The sequence below is a fragment of the Pseudonaja textilis genome, chromosome 2 (genome assembly GCF_049901715.1).
Source record: "Pseudonaja textilis isolate UNSWEBS1 chromosome 2, rPseTex1.2, whole genome shotgun sequence".
NCBI classification, from domain to species: Eukaryota; Metazoa; Chordata; class Lepidosauria; order Squamata; family Elapidae; genus Pseudonaja; species Pseudonaja textilis.
In genome coordinates, this window is record NC_141991.1 from 123,467,820 (window position 1) to 123,486,655 (window position 18,836).

Consider the following 18,836-nt stretch of genomic DNA (forward strand, 5'->3'; position numbering starts at 1 on the left):
AATGGGCCGGGTGGGGTTGTCATCCTCCCTGGGCTTTCCTTGAGCCTCCGGGAGGGCGAAAACGGCCTCCCTGGGCTCTGGAGGCTGGAAACAGGCCTGTTTCTCAGAGCCTCTGGGAGGCCTATTTTTTGCCCTCCCTGAGCCTCTGTGCGGGCCCCGCACTTACCTGTGATCCAAAATGGGCTGTGTGGATTCCTGGGAGGGGCAGGGCAGGGTGGGCGGGGCCAGCCAGGGGTGGGATTTGCTATTTCGCCAAACCAGCCATAAATTAACAACTGGTTCACCCAGTTCTACGAGGTGCAATCACAATAAAGTAAACTAAACTTAACTAAACCCGGGTGAACTGGTAGCAGCCCACCCCTGGGCATGTTGTCACCACTCATCAAACAATTTGTAAAATGATCATGCAACTGAAATTCAGGGTAAACCAGCTGAAATCCATACAGGTAGTCCTTGACTTACGATCACAATAGGGATCCATATTTCTGTCACTAAACAAGGCAGTTGTTAAATGAGTCAATCACATGACCTTTTTTTGCCACGGCTGTTAAGTGAATCACTGTAATTGTTAAGTGCTTTTGTTAAGCTAATACCCCATTTACTCTGCTTGTGGGAAGCCTCGTGGTGAGGTGTATGGCAAACAAATGTAATAAACAAAATAAAAATAGAACTGGAACAACAGAGGCCTTTAAGGGTATTTTGTAGGATAAATGTGGGTAGCTCATAAAATTCTACATAATAATCTGCTTCCTGAAACATTTAGTTCTCCTTGGGGAGAATCCCATAATTCACTGACACAGCAAAAGCAATTAATAAATGCTCAGCTTCTTTTGAGGCCACGCCAATTACTACTTTTCTTTGGCTTGGCGTAAAAATGTTTTGGAATCAGTCGATTTGCAAAGAATGCTAGAATCCGTTGTAATGGGGAAAGGTAGCACATGTATATATGGTAACATCTAGCTCAATTCCAAAAGCATGGACCAAAAGCAAATTGGTATGGAACTGAACAAATGACCTGACTCTAAAATTGGAGAGTAAAATCAACTGAAAATGCAATTAAAAAAATACTTTTATGTTTTTTTTAAATTTCAATTACCTTATTGTACACAAAATCATCCTCTAATTAAAAACTAAAATAATTCATGGCTATGAATACCATTCACTCAAATAGATTTAGTATTTTTTAGGCTAATCAAATTTTCCATTAAAAGAGTATTTTGTATATTTCAAGTTATCAAAAATATATGTCGAAAATTAGATTCCTTTAATATTCTGTGTCAGTCCCCTTTTCAAAACACAGACGTGGAGAGGCACCCAAAATACAGCAGTATTTTAAACATTTTTTAAAAGAGACATATACATGAAAATACTATTTGGGAGGCAAAATTCCCCAAAGACAATTAACACACAGTATTTATAGTATTGTGCATCCATGTATGTACAGAAATTTAAAGCACACAAAATTGTGCATTTAATGTACAATTGAAAGTTTTAACATACACTCAGTTGCATGAACAGCAACAATTACAATAAGAATCAGAACAAGGACAAGCAATCAATGGCCAAATTGCTTTATATAGACAAATGCCTCCCAAGTTGCTGCACGCACGCGAGCGTGCGCGCGCGCACACACACACACACACACACACACACACACACACACACAAAACCAAAGGTTGTGCCCTAGCATTCCTTCTTGAGACATTGCAAAGGACTGGGGGTGCATTTTTTGGATTTCATGCTGGTTTAGTGGCAATTTTCAAAATATTGCCATTGCAGATAGCCATTCTGGCTGTTTTTGTGATCAAGCTAATCCTACTTTTAATGTCTTACAAATCTCATTTACATTTTTTTCTTTCCTAAGATGCTTCCCCCTCCCCCCAAGGGAGAAGAGTGGGCATTATTCTGTCTAGTGGCTAAACTTTCAGACAAGAGAGTAAAAATTGGGAAATATTACCTGGTTTCTTCCTTTAGATAGCTTCTTTGCTACCCAAATATACCACCATGGTGCCTGGCTTCAGAGGAATTATTCTGGAATAGCTAGTTTAGGATTTCATCCCAGTTATTTTCCAGATATTTTAAAAAATAGGAACAACCCCCCCCCCCAAAGTGGCTCAGTAACCATGTCTGCCCATCTCTCTTGGTAAGTGCGAGATAGATTTTTCTTTTTCACCCTCAATTATCTCCTCTTCTTGGATTTGAGGAAATGTAAGGAAAAATAGAGAATAAAACTCAAAATGGGCGGTTTTGATCTGTGCTCACCACTGGAGCGCCCCAAGCCGGCTGGTTTCAGGGCTAAGCCACCCCATAGAGGTGGTGAAGAAGGGGAAGATTGCCTGCAGGGTTGAGGAGAGCCGCATCTCTCCTCCTCAGCTGGCCATTACTCCCTTTCCCGAAGGCGGTTGCAGCGTTAGTCAGAAATGGCCACCACAAAGAAGAACTCAACTGGAAAAGAATGTGCAGGAGGAAGATAAGAAGAGAAGGTTTCGGTTGACCGGGTCAAACAGCAAGAGCAACAAATAAGGTACCCTGGAATTTAAACTATTAAAAAAAATAAAAATAACACTGTTCCCAAAGAAGATTTCTAAGCAGCAAAGAAGAGAGAAAAGAAAAAGGATTTGGATTTTTTTTCTCCTCTTCCTATACTGACAGCTAAGAGACTTAAGCAAGGAATTGGAAAAAAAATCCACTTTGACATTAATAGGCATTTAATGCTGAAAATAAAAAGTCAAAGGGATAATAAAATAGTAAAACCCCAGGAAGAGAAAGTGAAAAAAGAAATAAGAAGAAACAGCTTGGGACTATTTGGATTATTTGGTGATCTCTGGATTCTTGCTTACTGCATTTGAATGACTAAAATCAATCGGGTGGTTGTTTAAAAGTGTTTAAAATGGCTCCACTTTTAGAAGAATTGAAAATGGAACTTAAAAAGTACAAAGAAGATGCACAAGAAGGGGGAGGTTCTTTTGGCTTTGTATTTCAGTTCTTAGAAATGGAGATTTGGAACTATGAAAAACAACAAGAAATGCCTGCAGAACAAGAAGATTGGGACAAAGAAGAAGCCTTCTTTAATGAACAAGTAGTCTCAGGTGGGGGAAAAAAAGGAAAGGGGGGAAAGAGAATGGAAAGTTTAAGATTGGGAAAAACAACCCAGAAAAAGAATAGAGTGAAAAGTAAGTATAAAATCAGAAAGCAACAGAAGAGGGAAATGCAGGAGAATTAGAAGTAGAGAGACAAGGGGGTAAAAAGGGGAGGGATAAGATGAGAGGGAAGAAAGAAAGGAAAAGAAGTTATAAAGGACAGAAACAAAATATAGAGAAACAGGGCCTATTTAGAGATAATGGGTGAAAATCTAATTGAAAAAGGGATTCTGCAAAGGTACATAAGACAGTATTGTTATATTAGAAATAGAAATAATTTCAGAAAATATGAAACAATGTATGATTAAAATGTTTGATAAAATAGTTATTGTAACTTAGTGGAATGCTTGTCAATAAATAAATGTAACAAAATGAATATAAAACATATGTGAAGAGAAATAAGGGAAAAATTAAGTATGGAAATTATATGTGTCTTTAAGGAAGTATGATATTTAATTGAAAAGAAATGTTAAAGATGTTAAGACTTTAATGAATATTAATGATAGAACTGAATTGGAATGGAATGAGGGTTTTAATTACATATATTTACAATCCCTTTTTAAAAAAATATAGTGTGTATTATAAGAATGTACCAAGCAGAATTTGATTGGAAGTTATGTATTATGGATTATATTGAATGTCATAACCTTAAGGTATATATCGAAGTTTAAATAAAAGTTGAATGGATAAAATTAAAAGATATAAAGGTGTCATACTCCAATTAGTAACTACAGGAGAAAATTTGTCTAATGAGAAAAGATAATATGAAATTGAAACAGAACAGACAAAAGTATAAATATAATGATTTGAATTGAGATAATCAAAATAAAATTGAGAAAATTAAGAGGGGAAAAACTATATAGAAAATGCAGAATAGTAATAAGATATGGAACAGAACACAACAATAAGCATGAAATTGAGTTTGTGTGTGTAGAAAGAAGTGTAACCCGGGACCAAGCTATTTTCAAAAAAGATGTTTTACTTGTATTTTGTGTGTGTGAAAACTCAAATAAAACTTTATTTTAAAAAAAAACTCAAAATGGGCCAGAACTGCGACACATTTCTACTGTATGCATACTGTGGAGCATTTTGCTTTTGTCATCAACTGTACTGAAGAAAACAGGGGGATCGTAACTGTGGCACTAAGTTTCTGACTGTTTTACTAATTGAAGGGATTTTTTTAAAAAAATTGTAGGATAGTAACATCAGGAGAATGATGTTAGGTGAGATTGCAATGGGTGAAAGAAGAATCCAGATCATTTGCTGCAGGAAATAGATACAAATAATAAAAAAGTGCTTAGTCTGGGTATGTATATGTTTGTGTGGAGGGGGGCGTTGTTGTTCTTGTTGATGGCAAAAATAAATTCCTCCTGAAGAAACTCTGAATTGTACGTTTTTTTTCAAATATACCAGAAACCTTTCCATAAGGCAGCATATCTATATAATCTATCTTTAGCTATATCTACATTTATATAAACCCCTGTATGTACAAAATCATCTACATATCTATGCCATCTATCTACATCCCATAACAGTCATGAGCCAAGCATTTAAAGAGTTGACCAGCAACTGAATACATCATTTTGGTGAGCACGTATGTAAGATTTAGAATAGAAAGATGCATATATCTTTTCAAAGCATTAATATTTAAAGACTCTTGGTATTCATTTTGGGAATAAAACATTCCCTTCCCTGTATGCATGTATGTATTTATGTACACCCATACATATGGAACCCTCATTTCTCTTCACAGCATTTCAAATTTTCATTGGCTCCACTGGGAAAAAAATATTTACACTTCAACCAAGAAGTAGACATAACTTTCTGCATGCTCACTGTAGTTTCTAAGCATTAATGAAGATGTGGGTAACTAATCCAGCAGAAAACTGAGTGCTGTTGTTTTTTTTGTATGTGTGTAGGGGGGACAGATTTCCTGTAATTGAGCAGACACTAGCTAGCTGCAAGTCTTGATAGTAACACAGAAAACCTGGCATTTTCCCCTTAAAATTGGTAGCATGCTGCAAGTATTCACCTCTGCATACGCAAGAGATGACCAGTTTTTCTGTACACATCAGTGCAGTCAACAACTTCTGTAGAGGTGATTTAGTGCATTCAAATGGCTCCAGGATCTGAGTGTTTCCTGATAAGGTTGGGGTCTTGACTGAATGACTTGTAAGCATGCTTGGTTCCTTCTGCTTTCCCAGTAGGCAGAGAACTACAAAGATACCCATGCTCTTGTGAATAGTGCAAGTAGATACTTTAAATTCTGTGCAAAAACATTTTGATGATGGCCGCATTGATTTGATGATGGCCACATTGACTTGATGATGGCCACATTGACTTGATGATGGCCACATTGACTTGATGTTGGCCATATTGACTTGATGATGGCCATATTGACTTGATGATGGCCACAGTGACTTGATGATGGCCACATTAACTTGAGTAAAACTTTCATTTTGTTATCAATTAAACTTACCCAGAATGGCCTATACCCTTAACAGCAAAATTGTTTAATAGTACCATTGCCTTTCTGGGTCCTATAACATACATTGATGAGCCCCATGATACATTTCCCTTTAAGAAGTGATTCAAGGCAGTCTTCACAAGTCTAACTTCCCATCACCTGGCCACCTGAGCCACCTGGAGATGAGATCCTATATGCATACTGAGGAATTGTATAAATTAAAGGGGATTCAAGTCCCAGTGGTATACTTTCATTCATTCAAAATATTGAGATCAGTAGATTTCACCAGAAACAAGAAAGATAAACTGTAATTGGGGGATCACCTCTTCAAAATGGCTAATCAGTAAACCATGCCACTACTGAATCTGCCCACAAATTTATGTGCTCATTCCACGTTTTTGGTAGGGTGAACTATCAAATCCCATTGATCAAACAGCCGAAATATAAAAGGATAAGGTGAAAAACTTCTTTCCAAAAGTCTGTTTTACTTCCTGTCTCAAAAACTGTTTATGTCACTTAGCTGGGTTTCCAGCTGAAGAATGTTGGGAATTGTCAACCCAAAAAGTGCAAAAATGATCTTGAAGAAAGAAATTGGTTTGATTTAATGATTTAGGGTAGCTATACCGTGAAATACTTCTCCCATTCAAATGGTATAACTGAAAAATGCTGTAGGAGCAAAACTGCTCAAACGCTTGTAGTTATGAAAACTACAAAAGAAAAACCAAACAGTGGGATTTTTTTTGTCTCCGAGTAAAACTTCAGGATCAAGGAAAAGATCCTTTTCAGTGATCTTTCCCACAAAAGGTTTCAATGGAGGGAAAAGGGTAAAATCAGATAATCTTCAAATTTGTTTGCAGAGACCTTTTTGGCCACACCACTGGCATCGTGTTATTCTTCAAAAGCAACATTATTTTTTCCGAGCAGCTGCTGTGAAATATCCACATTTGTCCTTACTGATGTTGTGTTGCCCAGTCTGGTGAAACACAATAAAGTCAGTGATGCTCAGAGAATTTTTTTTTTTAAAAAAATCAGCTCCTGGGGCCATGAACACTACTCAATAAACGAGGGACAAAACTGACTATTTAGGATGGGAAAATTCCATAGTGAAACATTTAAGTTTCCTGAAAATTTCTTTTTCATGTGAAAAAGATAACATTTTTTTCTGCTTTGTTAAGTACCAAATAAAGAGTCAGGAATTGGCCACCTAACTTTAGAAGTTGTAGTGCAAGTAAGCATATATGCAAAAGTTAATTCCACCGCCCTCCAATGTCTTTTCTTAGAAAACTATGCTGAAAGTCTGCTCTCCATTCGGTAAAGACATGAAGTGGGACTTCTGAATGCAAAGTTTGTTTTGAAGAATTAGTCTTCCATTTGTGGTAAGTGTGATCGTATTTTAAAGGCAGGGCAGAGGAGCAGGGCTACTGAGCAACTTGATCTCTTAAAGATCACTACTGAACACTTCAGGGATGTTAGAAAAAGATTGATCTGCAATCCTGCCTTGACCCAAAGGGCTGTGCAAATCTGTGTGATCTCCAGACTGGTTGCTACCTTCACTGGATAATGTGGTCTTGTAAGGCTCAACATATATTCTGCGGATGTTTGGCCTCAGTTCCTGGTATTTGTCTTTCCCTTCTTCTGGGAGACTTGAAGCATGAGGTAAGAAAGTACTGCGGGGACAATCGATAGAAATGCTGATCTGCTCACCAGGAGTGGGCTCTTGAGAGTAGTCCATGGCTTGTGTGAGATGGGGAGTGTAGAGGCCTTCAGAAAGAGAGATAGACTGGGTTTCGCTGTGTACACGGAGCCAGCGATGGTGTCGGCTGAAATAATTGTAGTGCTGATGTTTCCCATGTTTTTTCTTCCCTAGAAAACTCAAAGATTGCTTTGAGCTGGAATTCTTTTCTGGGTTTTTGGGTGAAAGCCTTCCAATTGACAGGCTCTGCATATTCTCTGTAGACTGATCAACCTCTGCCTCTAAGACACTGCTCCCTCTTGGGTTTTGTTTCGGAGTCAAGCACCGTTTGATGTCATGGACTTGAAGGACATCTGGGGCACTACCACTCAAACAACTCACAGCCTGATGGGAGATATCCTGGGAGGATGAATAAACCAAATCCAGTTCTCGTGGACTCAAAGCATCACTGGAATCATAGTCACTGTCAGTTGGGAGGAACACCTCTGAGCAACCTTCTTCATCGGAATATGGCTGGGAATCTGCAACGAGAATAGAAAGGATTAATCCTGAACAGACCGCATGTCTTAACTGTGTGCCTAACTACCCTTTACAGCAAAATGAACCTGAAATAGGTTTCTTTGTTACTGAGTAAAGGAGTCCCTATGGATTTTACTCCGCTAGTTGTTGTCGACTATAGGAGGCAGTGCTCACCTCTGTTTCAAGGCCATTGAGTGCTATCCAAAGACATTTCCGAAGTTATGTGGCAGCATGACGAAGTGCTGTTACCTTCCCATCATAATGGTACCTATTTATCTATTCACATCAACATGCTTTTGAACTGCTTAGGTGGACAGGAGCTGAGGCAAGGATGGGAGCTTACTCCATCACACAGCACTCAGGTCTCAAATCTGGGCTGCCATCCTTCCAACTAACAATCTTGGCTTAGTATGATACATGAATTCAGCTGATGTCTTACTTCTTAACTGCCGAGCCACTGCACTGCCGTTGTTACTGAATACATTTCTACAAATATGAAGAGGAGAACTTAAGGACTATTTCTGATGTTTCTCTTTGGTAGAGGATATGGAGTATTTTTTAGTATTTTAGTATTACTAAAAGTACTGGTGTTGATTAGGATGGGGTTGGTGGGATCATGATCCTTTGACGAGATAACTTTACACTGCTTGCTCAGATATATCTGGACCCTTTTGTTTTTTGAGAAGAAAGCTAAGCATGCTGGTCTCTAGAATTACTTGCCCATTAAATACAGAAGGCTCCATTGAAGACATAACAAAAGGAGCTTCTTCTGAAAAAAAATCTACCCAGGAATAGTCTACACTTCTGAATAAAAGTCTTATTCAGCCTCTCCCCTTTTTGGGGGGTGAAGCCCTTTCTAAGGCTCTTTAACTGAGCCTGTTATGGAGCTCTGATAGCTCAGTCTTCTCTTCTATAAACATTGAACTTTGTTCACATATTGTCCTAAATCAGAATATAGTTTATTTAATTTTGGCTTAATAGGATGACTAAATCCAACTGTTTTGTTTTATAAATTGTGGTCTGGAGCTTAGTTTTATGGGTGAATCTAGTTGGTATGGCTTATTCAACAAACCATGATTAAAACTATGGCTTAGTGTTGCTTGTTGCTTGTTCTTTCCTGCATTTTCTGGACTGCCTGGCTCTAGACAGCTGATCTAACCTTTTGGGATTTTTGCCAGCCACAGGAGCTTGGATTCTTTGGAAAGTCCCATGGCTGGTACGTGTTGCCACTCATCTGTTCCCAACACAAAACGGAGAGACCAGGCAAGCGCCGATAAAAGCTCCCAAACCAAACCAAAATAAAAACAAGCCTTCAATCTCAGAATGCAAACATCAGCTGCATGGGCTTCCTACAGTAGATTTATTCTGATGCTAGGTGTTTGTGAAAGAGACTATGTATTTATGTACAGATCTGAGTTTTCAGTCTGTATGACATGGGAAATAATTCATATCAATTTGTTACCTGAACTATCTACTGGGGTGGGGAAGTGAAGAGTATTGTGTATGGATATAGTGTGTTTCTGGAGTTGTATGCTGGATGGATACAGGATATACTGTATATATTCTGCCAGGACAAATTGGTCAGAATGGAAGGAGGTAGAAGAATTGGAATTTTTGTACTGTGGGCGACTGAGTTCAATGGAACATTAACCCCCACCTTGTGCTTAGCAGGACAGTGATAATTGACACTTGTGTTCCTCTGTCTGGTCCTTTTCAAGATAGAAAGGATAGTTGTTATCCAATATATATGGAGGGCACTGGTTGGGGAAGGCTAACATACATATTTTTTACCATTTTATTCCTTGTTATTATTACATTTTTAAAATCATGTGAAGAGCAATTGCTCAGTGGCTTAATGACACTGGAGATGGTCTTTGCTCTAGTGGTTTGAATCTTAGCACTGCGTGGCAGGATGGTGTGCTCCCGTAATTTGCCTCAACTTCTGCTGACCTTACAGTTCAAAAGCATTGTTCTGTGCGAGTAGGTAAATAGGTACCACTTGGCAGAGAGATGGGTTGGTGCTCTGTGCAGGCAGTCAAATGGTTATGGCATATGTTTACAAGGCGGCTCCGAGGAATGGAGGAAGCCTAGGATGAAACTACACAAAGAGTTGCTTGTTTTTCTGTCTGGTGCAAAGTCAGCTCACCCTCTTGTGGCACATCACGGGAAGTGCGCAAGAGTGTATCTGACAGCTGGTAACCAGGCAGCCAAACAGCTGCTCTAGAATAGAATAGAATAGAATAGAATAGAATAGAATAGAATAGAATAGAATAGAATAGAATAGGACCTTGGAAGTCTTCTAGTCCAACCCCCTGCTCAAGCAGGAGAACCTATACAATCTCAGACAAGTGACTGTCCAGTCTCTTCTTAAAAACCTCCAGTGATAATTTCTGAAGCCAAGCTGTTCTAAAGACAAACTCTATCATAGCCTTGTAGTCTCCTGGCTAATGTAACAGTGCCATATGGTTGTTGTTGTTATTATTATCCATTGTTACAAGTCTAGGTATTACATATTTTGCATTCCCGTATTGTATAATAATTCCTTTAGGCAACTCCCATGCCTCCCCAATGCATAATTCTTCATATTTTGATCAAGTCCCAGGAGTGAAGAACATCTTTAACATACAAGGATTGATCCAGAGACATGTTAATAATTCTGTGGATGTCATCTCTGAATGCAAGAATAACAAAACAAGTCCAGATCAAATAGGTTAATATTTTAGCTTCTGAGTTATGTTTCCAATATCAGGAAGATGATATTTATTTAAACTAAGCTGAGCTTTTGTGTTCATGTTAATGGGCCTATTGAGCAGCGTATCAGCTCTAGTCATTAAAACCTACAAACACACACACACACACACACACACACACACACAGAGGGATAATGACTGAGAAAAAAGGCAATCATTGGATGATTATGTACCACTGGTCAGCAAAAGTAGCACTGGTTAGCTCATTGTGTGGCAACGCAGAGGAGATTTGTGGTGCAGCGTGAAAACATTTTCAAGGGTTGAATAAGATGTGACATACCCAGAGATGCTCAAGCAGAACAGTTTTAATACTGATTAGAATATAGCATATGAGTTGTGCTTATGCTAAGTTGTAGCTTAATCACATTGACGGGGGAATTTAGGAACCAAGGTTGTGAATGATGCCAAATTAGAGAAGGGAAGAACACTTAAACTTATATGCTGCTTCACAGTATTCCAAGTGGTTGATAGAGTCAGTATATCGCCCCCAAAATTTGCGTCCTCATTTTACCAACTATGGAAGGATAGAAGGATGAGTCAACTTTGAGCCACTGAGATATAAATTGTCCCCTTCCCCCCCCCAAATAAGACCCTGTCTTATATTTTTGCCACCAAAAAAGGCACCAGGTCTTATTATTTGGGGGGGGGGGATGTCATCCACTGACTCACCTCATTTGCACGCATTGCCCCTGGAGGCCTTCAGGAACTTCTTTGGCTGGCAAGACCAGAAAGGCTTTACTGAAGGCCTCCAGATCGATTGGGAGCTCTGTTATCAGCTACAGAGGCCTTCAGGAAAGCCTTGCCGGCTGCAGAAGAAATGGGCCAAGGTGTACAAGGCCTGGCTGCAACTGTCCGAAGGTAAGTAGTAGGGCAGCACCAGCCCCCCATCCCCACCTTAGCTTAATTTTTACCTGTGCACCCTAGAGTGGGTAGGGTCTTAATTAGGGCTTATTTTGGGGGGTCGGGCTTATGTTGGGCACATATGTAAAAATGAAGCTAGAACTTACTTTTGGAGTAGGTAGTATTTTCAGGGAAACACGGTAGCAATAGCAATATCACTTCACAGTGCTTTACAGCCCTCTCTAAGTGGTTTACAGAGTCAGCATATCGCCCCCAATAATCTGGGTCCTCATTTTACCGACTTCGGAAAGATGGAAGGCTGAGTCAACCTTGAGCAGGGGAGACCCGAACTGCAAAACTGCTGGCAGCCGGTAATCAGCAGAAGTAGCCTGCAGTACTGCATTCTAACCACTGTGCCATCATAGATAGATAGATAGATAGATAGATAGATAGATAGATAGATAGATAGATAGATAGATAGATAGATAGATAGATAGATAGATAGATGGATGGATGGATGGATTATGCTTCCCTGGTTGATTTGACTGAATATGTCTGGAGTGGAGACCTATTATAGAGATGCCAAATCCAGTGGGAAATGTAACACAGCCACTTTGAGTTCTTTAGGCAGCCCTAGCTTACAGTGGTGACTAAGTCCTACTGAATCAGAACTGTGGAAAGCCTTGTCCCTTGATGAAAGAGACAACAATATTTTCCCCTTACCAGCTTTTCTTCTTGGCATCTCCATCTCTGGGGAAGGAGGTGGGGATGGAAGACAGTCAAGATGGGAGGATGTTGAGCTTATTTTCTTCTGCAGGGGTTCCTCTGACAGATCCAGAATTTTCACGAGAGGCAAGCCTGAGTTTGTTGGTCTGTACCGTGCATACTGCAATGCTTCATTGATCCACCTCATTTCACGCCAGATCTCATCAATTTGCTGCATGAGGAAGTAATACAGACATAGTTTCACAAGCAAATCTTATTTTGACAACTTTAATTGATTTCTGTTAACTGCAAGAGAAAGATAATCCTAGTAGAATTTGATAATGATCTTCAAGGTGAACTGCCTTTTCATGCACTCTAGATTTTTTGCACTGTACCTTCTCCTTCCAATTCCCACGGTATTTGCATTTTATTTGCATGAATATTTTTGGCCTAGATAGGAAACCAGAGCAACCCCCAAATTTCTATGAGTTCTGACTTTCTGAGTTTTTTTGGAGAGACAATAGGTCTTTCTAAATATCTGTTGAAAAAAGGGTCAGAAGTAATTATGTTTCATAACTTTGTTTTTTCTTCTCTTTATTTTCTGGCACCTCTTGTGTTTTTTCTTTTTCTTTAGATTTGTTTTTTATTCTATGCAAAATCTTCAAAATAACTAACTAAGTAACTAAAAATGATTCTCAGATCCTGGACAAGATTTAAGGTATTAATTATATCCTCTGCATATAATGATATCCTCAGCATATAGTCAAGCATATTATATACATTTCCTGGCAATTACCATCAAGGTCTGGCACAATTCCTTAAAAACAAGGAAGAAGTGCACATTGTCACCTGTGATCTAGTGTCCATAGGTACATACTAAGCTGTGCCTTGACAGATGGAGACACAGCTATTTCATGTGGGCATCTCCCAAAGGTGTTGTGGGGGGATGTTAAAACGTATGAGAGGATATCACCACACACACGTGGCAATGTTCCAGTATGTTACAAGTTCAGTGATATTCATAACCCCTTATGATCTGCTTTCTAAAGGTACATTAATATTGCTTATAAATGAAATAGGAAAATTAATCAAAATCCTCTAAACCAAAACTTAGGAGAGAAAACATGGAAAGCAAAACTCAAATTTGTAAATAAATAATGGAACATTGCTATAATTCTTGAAAATCTTTGAACAACTATTGATTGGAACAGTATTCACAATATTTTCCAAGTTTGTTACATGGTGCCATGCTTTTCTGTTTGGATTTTTAAAAATTTTGTGGGTTCTTTAATACGTGTTTTTTCTTTTGTAAATTAGCTTATTTGCCATCCAGAGTCACGGGCAGCCATATAAATTTTCTCAACGAATAAACAACCAAATAAATCTTTACCTCTCATGTGATCCAGTCTATTTTGATGGAAATAACAGAACAAAAGTACAACTACATGATTCTGACTATGTCTTTAAGAGTGCCTGACATATAATACTGCACACATTTAAATAAAGATTTACTTTTAAATTCAGATATTGATTTTATCTTAGTCAATCCTGAAAAAAGTTCTTTTCTCACAATTCAATAGCCTAGTTTGCTACAACGTATTCATTGCCTGTATATAATTTTTACTGTCTAATTTCTCACCAGTTCCCGTTTCTGAACACCGTTTATGGACTCCTTGATTCTTTACAGTGTTTGGATTGTATAGTGACTGACTTAGATCTAGAATCATACAAATGTTCTTGTGGTTTTGCGGTTGCGGCTGAAGATTGTGGTATGTGGTGGAGTGAATTAGTGTTTCTTTCCCCCCTTTTCTGTTGCCAGTAGATGGAATACAGCTGGTTTTCATTTGAGAAGGAACCTGACAGGTCCAATATGCTGTCACAGTAATTTGGTACAAACATGGTGGTTTAAAAAATGGCCACATTTTCATCAATCATAAACAATCATGCAATCTGGGACATAAGTTTCTGTCTTCTCTATGAAATGTTTGTCAGGAGCAGAACAGACCTCCTCACTTGTTAGAATCTTTAGCATTTGGTATGTTTTTTTTTTAAGTTTTAAAACAATTAACAGTGTGTGAATGTATATAATAATTTATGTCTTCTATTTTTCTGGCATATGTACAAGGTTTCGTTGTCTTCATTTATCAAGTTTTGACTGCAGTTTGTTTTTAAAAATATAGAAATGAAAAAATTGCCAACAATTATTTACATCTCTCTCTTAAACCACACTGTACTCACTAAAGCACCAAGAAGGAACAAGTAATCAGTGCAACGATGGGCATAAAATGAAATCTCTTTATGGGGTAATGAAGCTGCTGGGAAGATAGAGTTAAAAGTTGGGGGAATAGATAACCTCTGAAATGACCTATCTGGATGGAGAGAATTAGTGAACAGGTGAGATATGGGTAAAATGAGATTAAAGCAAGTAAATTTAAACATGGTTAAAAACTTTGTATATTAAGTGGTGTGGAAAAGAAGGCATTTGTTTCAGAATTTTAAAGCAAGGCCTATTTAATAGAGTTAATTATTTATTTACAGAATGTAAATAATGTGACAGTAATATCACAGAAAAGAAATGGATTGCATCCTGGATTCAAATTTAAGATTACTTGAAACCATCAGGAGTGACTAGAGAAATCTGCCAATATAAATTATATTTAAAAAAATGGATTGATTTGATGTCATCAAACTGAGGTTGACTCATAGCGACCACTGATAGATTTCTCTAGGACAGTGATGGCTAACCTTTTTGTTGTCACGTGCTATAAGTACATAATGATTGTAAGTTGTGAAAGCTGTAACACAGGTTGTCATGTGATTGGTGCGATTTTATACTTTGCTTGTGGTAGTTATTAGGCAGATCACCATGGTTGTTAAGTGAACCCATTGTTTGCTATCAAGTGTATTTTTGCAAAAAACCCCACAAAAACCCAGAAGTAAACGTTGTTTTTCGGCAAAGTTGTTGTAAACTGTGGACATGTGATTGCAAGACACTGCAAAGAGCCATAAATGAAGAAGTGTTGTATGCCCGAAATATAATAATATGAACACAGGTTATGGCCTCAGCCACCCAAACTTTGGAAGCAGGTTGTAAGTAACTTGAGACGGGGGAGGGCTCTTGTAACTTTGAATGGTTTCTAAGCAACCTGTTGTAACTCAAGGACTACCTGTATCACCCCAACTGACAGACTTTTTTTAATTACACTTCAATCATATGATTTCATCCCTGAGATTCACTCATAAAGTAAGCAAATTGAACAAGATGGGAGAGCAAAAGTGGAATAAAAACTTCATAAAACTTAAGTTATATTTTAACAGTCACCTCTTTATGCCTTGCCTCACCCAACTATTCTCTGCTTTGGTGCCCAAACACCACCCCCGCCACAAATTAACCCTGACTAGTTGAGAAAACAGATGGTTACCTGTATGTGATCTAGGACTTGTTGGTGTCTTAGTTTAGCAGCAGCAACTTCACTGTCTGAAATGGCTTCCCTTAGGGACTGCTGGGTGCTCAGAAAATCTAGCTCTATGACAGCGGAAAGGCGGCAATAGAGACTAATAAATTTTTCCTTGTAACTGCAGAAATGAACTGTGGAGACAACAAAGCACAGAAGTAAGTGTATTAAAGGGGGGGGGGGAAGACTTACCTTTTGAAGGAGCTTAATCAAGATCAATTGCCATAGCTTACATTATTCCCTAAAAAACAAGAATTATGTGAAGAGCTAAAACTACAAAAGGGTTTTTACTGTTACAGTGAAAACACAAAAGCATCGTGTAGGGCCTTAACATCAAACAGATTTACATGGCTTAAGCTTTTGTGGATCAGAGACTACCACAGGTATTAAATTAGATTAGTAGACTAAAAAGATAGCGGTCATATATCTCACTTACATATCTGGCTGTATTTATTGTTATATTTTGGGTGTAGTGAAGAGCTGCCCTGAAATTTTACAAAGTGATTCCTCATCATTGTCCGATATGTTGTTCTGCTTGGTCTCAACTGCATCGCTCAGCATTGCCAATGCCCCTCTAAGCATCTCTGCACCTTACCACATTTAAAAGCTTTTGCCACACATGCTCTATCTCAGGCCTGTCAAACTGGCGGCCCACCGGCCAAATATGTCACATACAGGCCACGCCCACCCCATCTCCACAAAGGCAAAAAAATGCCATGACACATCGTGATATGTCGCGATCTGGCCTGTGACGTGATTGAGTTTGACACCCGTGCTCTATCTATTGAGTACTTAGGAAAGGTCAGAGTGATTTTTTTCTATTGGATAGTTTCCTGTTGATGTAAAGAGTATGCAAGCTTCAAATGTACATAGAAATCTCAATCAGGCAGAATGAAACACACAAGCTTGGACATAGGAGTTCATTAGGTATGGAAAGCCAGATAAAGCTTTCTGCTTCAAACGCTATATGTCATAGTCTGAAAAATGACCAAGGATTATTCATGCATTGTTTGAGTAAAATGTACAAAGTTGTGTTGATGTTAGCATAAGCTCATCATTGATGAGTTTATGCCAATGAATAACTGTTTTGCCTCAGTTGTATATCAAATTAAATTTCCTTTCTAAATTATACTTGACTCCTTGGGCTACACTACACAACTAACTCAACAGCAACATTGCTAAACAGGCCTCCCATGTTTTATTATGGTTAACATAGTCCGCATCCATGGATAATGGAAGTTCTAATCCATCTGAAAATCATAGCTTCCTATACTCAGTACACTTACATCATTTTTGCTCCTCTAGTGAAGTAGAGGTTCATATCTATCTACAAGAATTTCCTACAGATGAAGATGCCGGGCCATAACATTTTTCTGTCTCAATAAGACACACAAGAGGTAGTGATAATTAAGATCTCAGCCCACTCAGGGTAGCAATTACCTCATTACAAATTCATCAAGTCCTTATACATAAGAAAAGACCAAGATGTATAAATGTGTTATGAAAGAATTGGAGTTCAGCTATATAATGGATCAGGAAAAGAACATTGGATACTGTCATAGACCATATCAAATTCTTTGTCCACTTCTCCATGCTTTCAATCTTGCCTACAGCAGGAAATAAGTAGAAGGTCTGTCCAATTAACAGGTAACTAATCCCATGTTGTTATTGTTTAATGTGGATTGCAAGGAATTGAACCCAAGACCTTCTGCACTAAAAATAGGTGTTCTATCTATGAACTATGAACCTTCCAATCCACTCGCAGAGATACTAATATACTCACCAAATGCTTCATATTTCTGAAACAGATGCTCTGGCAAACCCTGATCTCTGTATTTTACAAGCTGAAAGTTTAGTGGTACTATATTTCTTTTGAATTTGAAAGTTGTAGCTTTCTTCTCCTACCCCTCAATGACATACATTCTGATTAGGGGACTGGAGACTAAAACATACAATGAACGGTTGCAGAAACTGGGCTTGTCTAGTCTAGTGAAGAGAAGGACCAGGGGAGACATGATAGCAGTCTTCGAATATTTGAGGGGCTGCCATAGAGAGGAAGGGGTCAAGCTATTTTCTAAAGCACCTGTAGGCCAGACAAGGAATAATGGATCGAAACTGAACAAGGAGAGATTTAACCTAGAAATAAGAAGCTTTCTGACAGTTAGAATAATCAACCAATGGAACAGCTTGCCCTTGGAACACTATCAGTTTAGATCATGATAGAGAATGTTCTTCCCTCTTTGGTGTCATCCAGATGTGTTAGAATAAACTCTCATAATTCCCAGCCAGTACATCTGGAGAATACCAGGTTAATGAAGAATATGGATTGAGATGTGACTCAGATTTGTGAAGAGTTATTGAAGAACACTACCCTCTATGTTCTGCCTGATAAAGAATCCCATGCAATTTGTAAATGCACAAACTTTCATTACATCTACAGATACTGGCCCAATAAAAAATATCACCTTACCTAATTGTGTATATCTTTCTGAATATGGATTTTCAGTTCTGGTCAATCATGGTGCTTCTCTCCTCCCCCACCCATAAAACTGAAAAAGAAAATACAACAGCAATAACAAAAAATGAAGGGGTACAAGTTTGCATTTCTGTTTATGCTGCATTTATAAAAAGCACGTTGCCAGCTCTACATCTTTGGTGTGATAATATGTCGATCAGAGAAACTCCATCAAGCATTATTTCTATCTCCACAATAGAAAGGGATACTGCAGAGCTAAACTTGGATCACCCCCTCACTCTATGATCGCTTTCGGTTCTGAACAATTAGTACTGGCAATCATGAAGGACATCCTATAGGCAGTTATGTGTGTTTCATCACAGCTTTCTCAGGTCTACACACACTGGCTTCTTCTTACACAAACTATAACCACTGTGGGTTAATACTGAACATTTATTCACGTGCAATGGAAACAAATAGTATAAGGAAAAGGCTTTTGCCACATTGGATTTAATCTCCCAAAAGGTCCTTGGTGCACACAGGAGCACAAAGTCAGCAGCATCTCTACACAGCTTATTAAGCAGCTTTCCCAGAAACAGGCCATTGTCTTTTGCAGGTGCTGCAGGATCCAAGGAAAAGATTAGGCTGCTTTAAGAAGTTTCAGACAGGTGTTGCTGTCATGCTCTGAGTACAGCTAGGGAAGTTTCTGCAAAAAGTTTCTCAATGTCATGATGGTTTAGGTAAGCTGATCTAAATGTGCTAATGTGTTTTTAACAGAGCCATCTTCTCAACAAAGCTCTCAATTGAACAAA

General features: G+C 38.4%; 1 protein-coding gene across 1 annotated transcript in view; it reads right to left on the bottom strand.

The window, feature by feature from the left end:
* Positions 1-1,247: 1,247 nt before the first annotated feature.
* ANKFN1 (ankyrin repeat and fibronectin type III domain containing 1) overlaps positions 1,248-18,836 on the bottom strand; it is a 127,178-nt gene continuing 109,589 nt past the window's right edge. The window contains exons 16-18 of the mRNA XM_087925146.1: positions 15,537-15,703; positions 12,133-12,346; positions 1,248-7,821 (exon numbers count right to left, since the gene is read on the bottom strand). Of these exons, the coding sequence (XP_087781272.1) occupies positions 7,046-7,821; positions 12,133-12,346; positions 15,537-15,703 (1,157 nt within the window). The 3' untranslated portion in view covers positions 1,248-7,045. The remainder of the gene's footprint in view (positions 7,822-12,132; positions 12,347-15,536; positions 15,704-18,836) is intronic.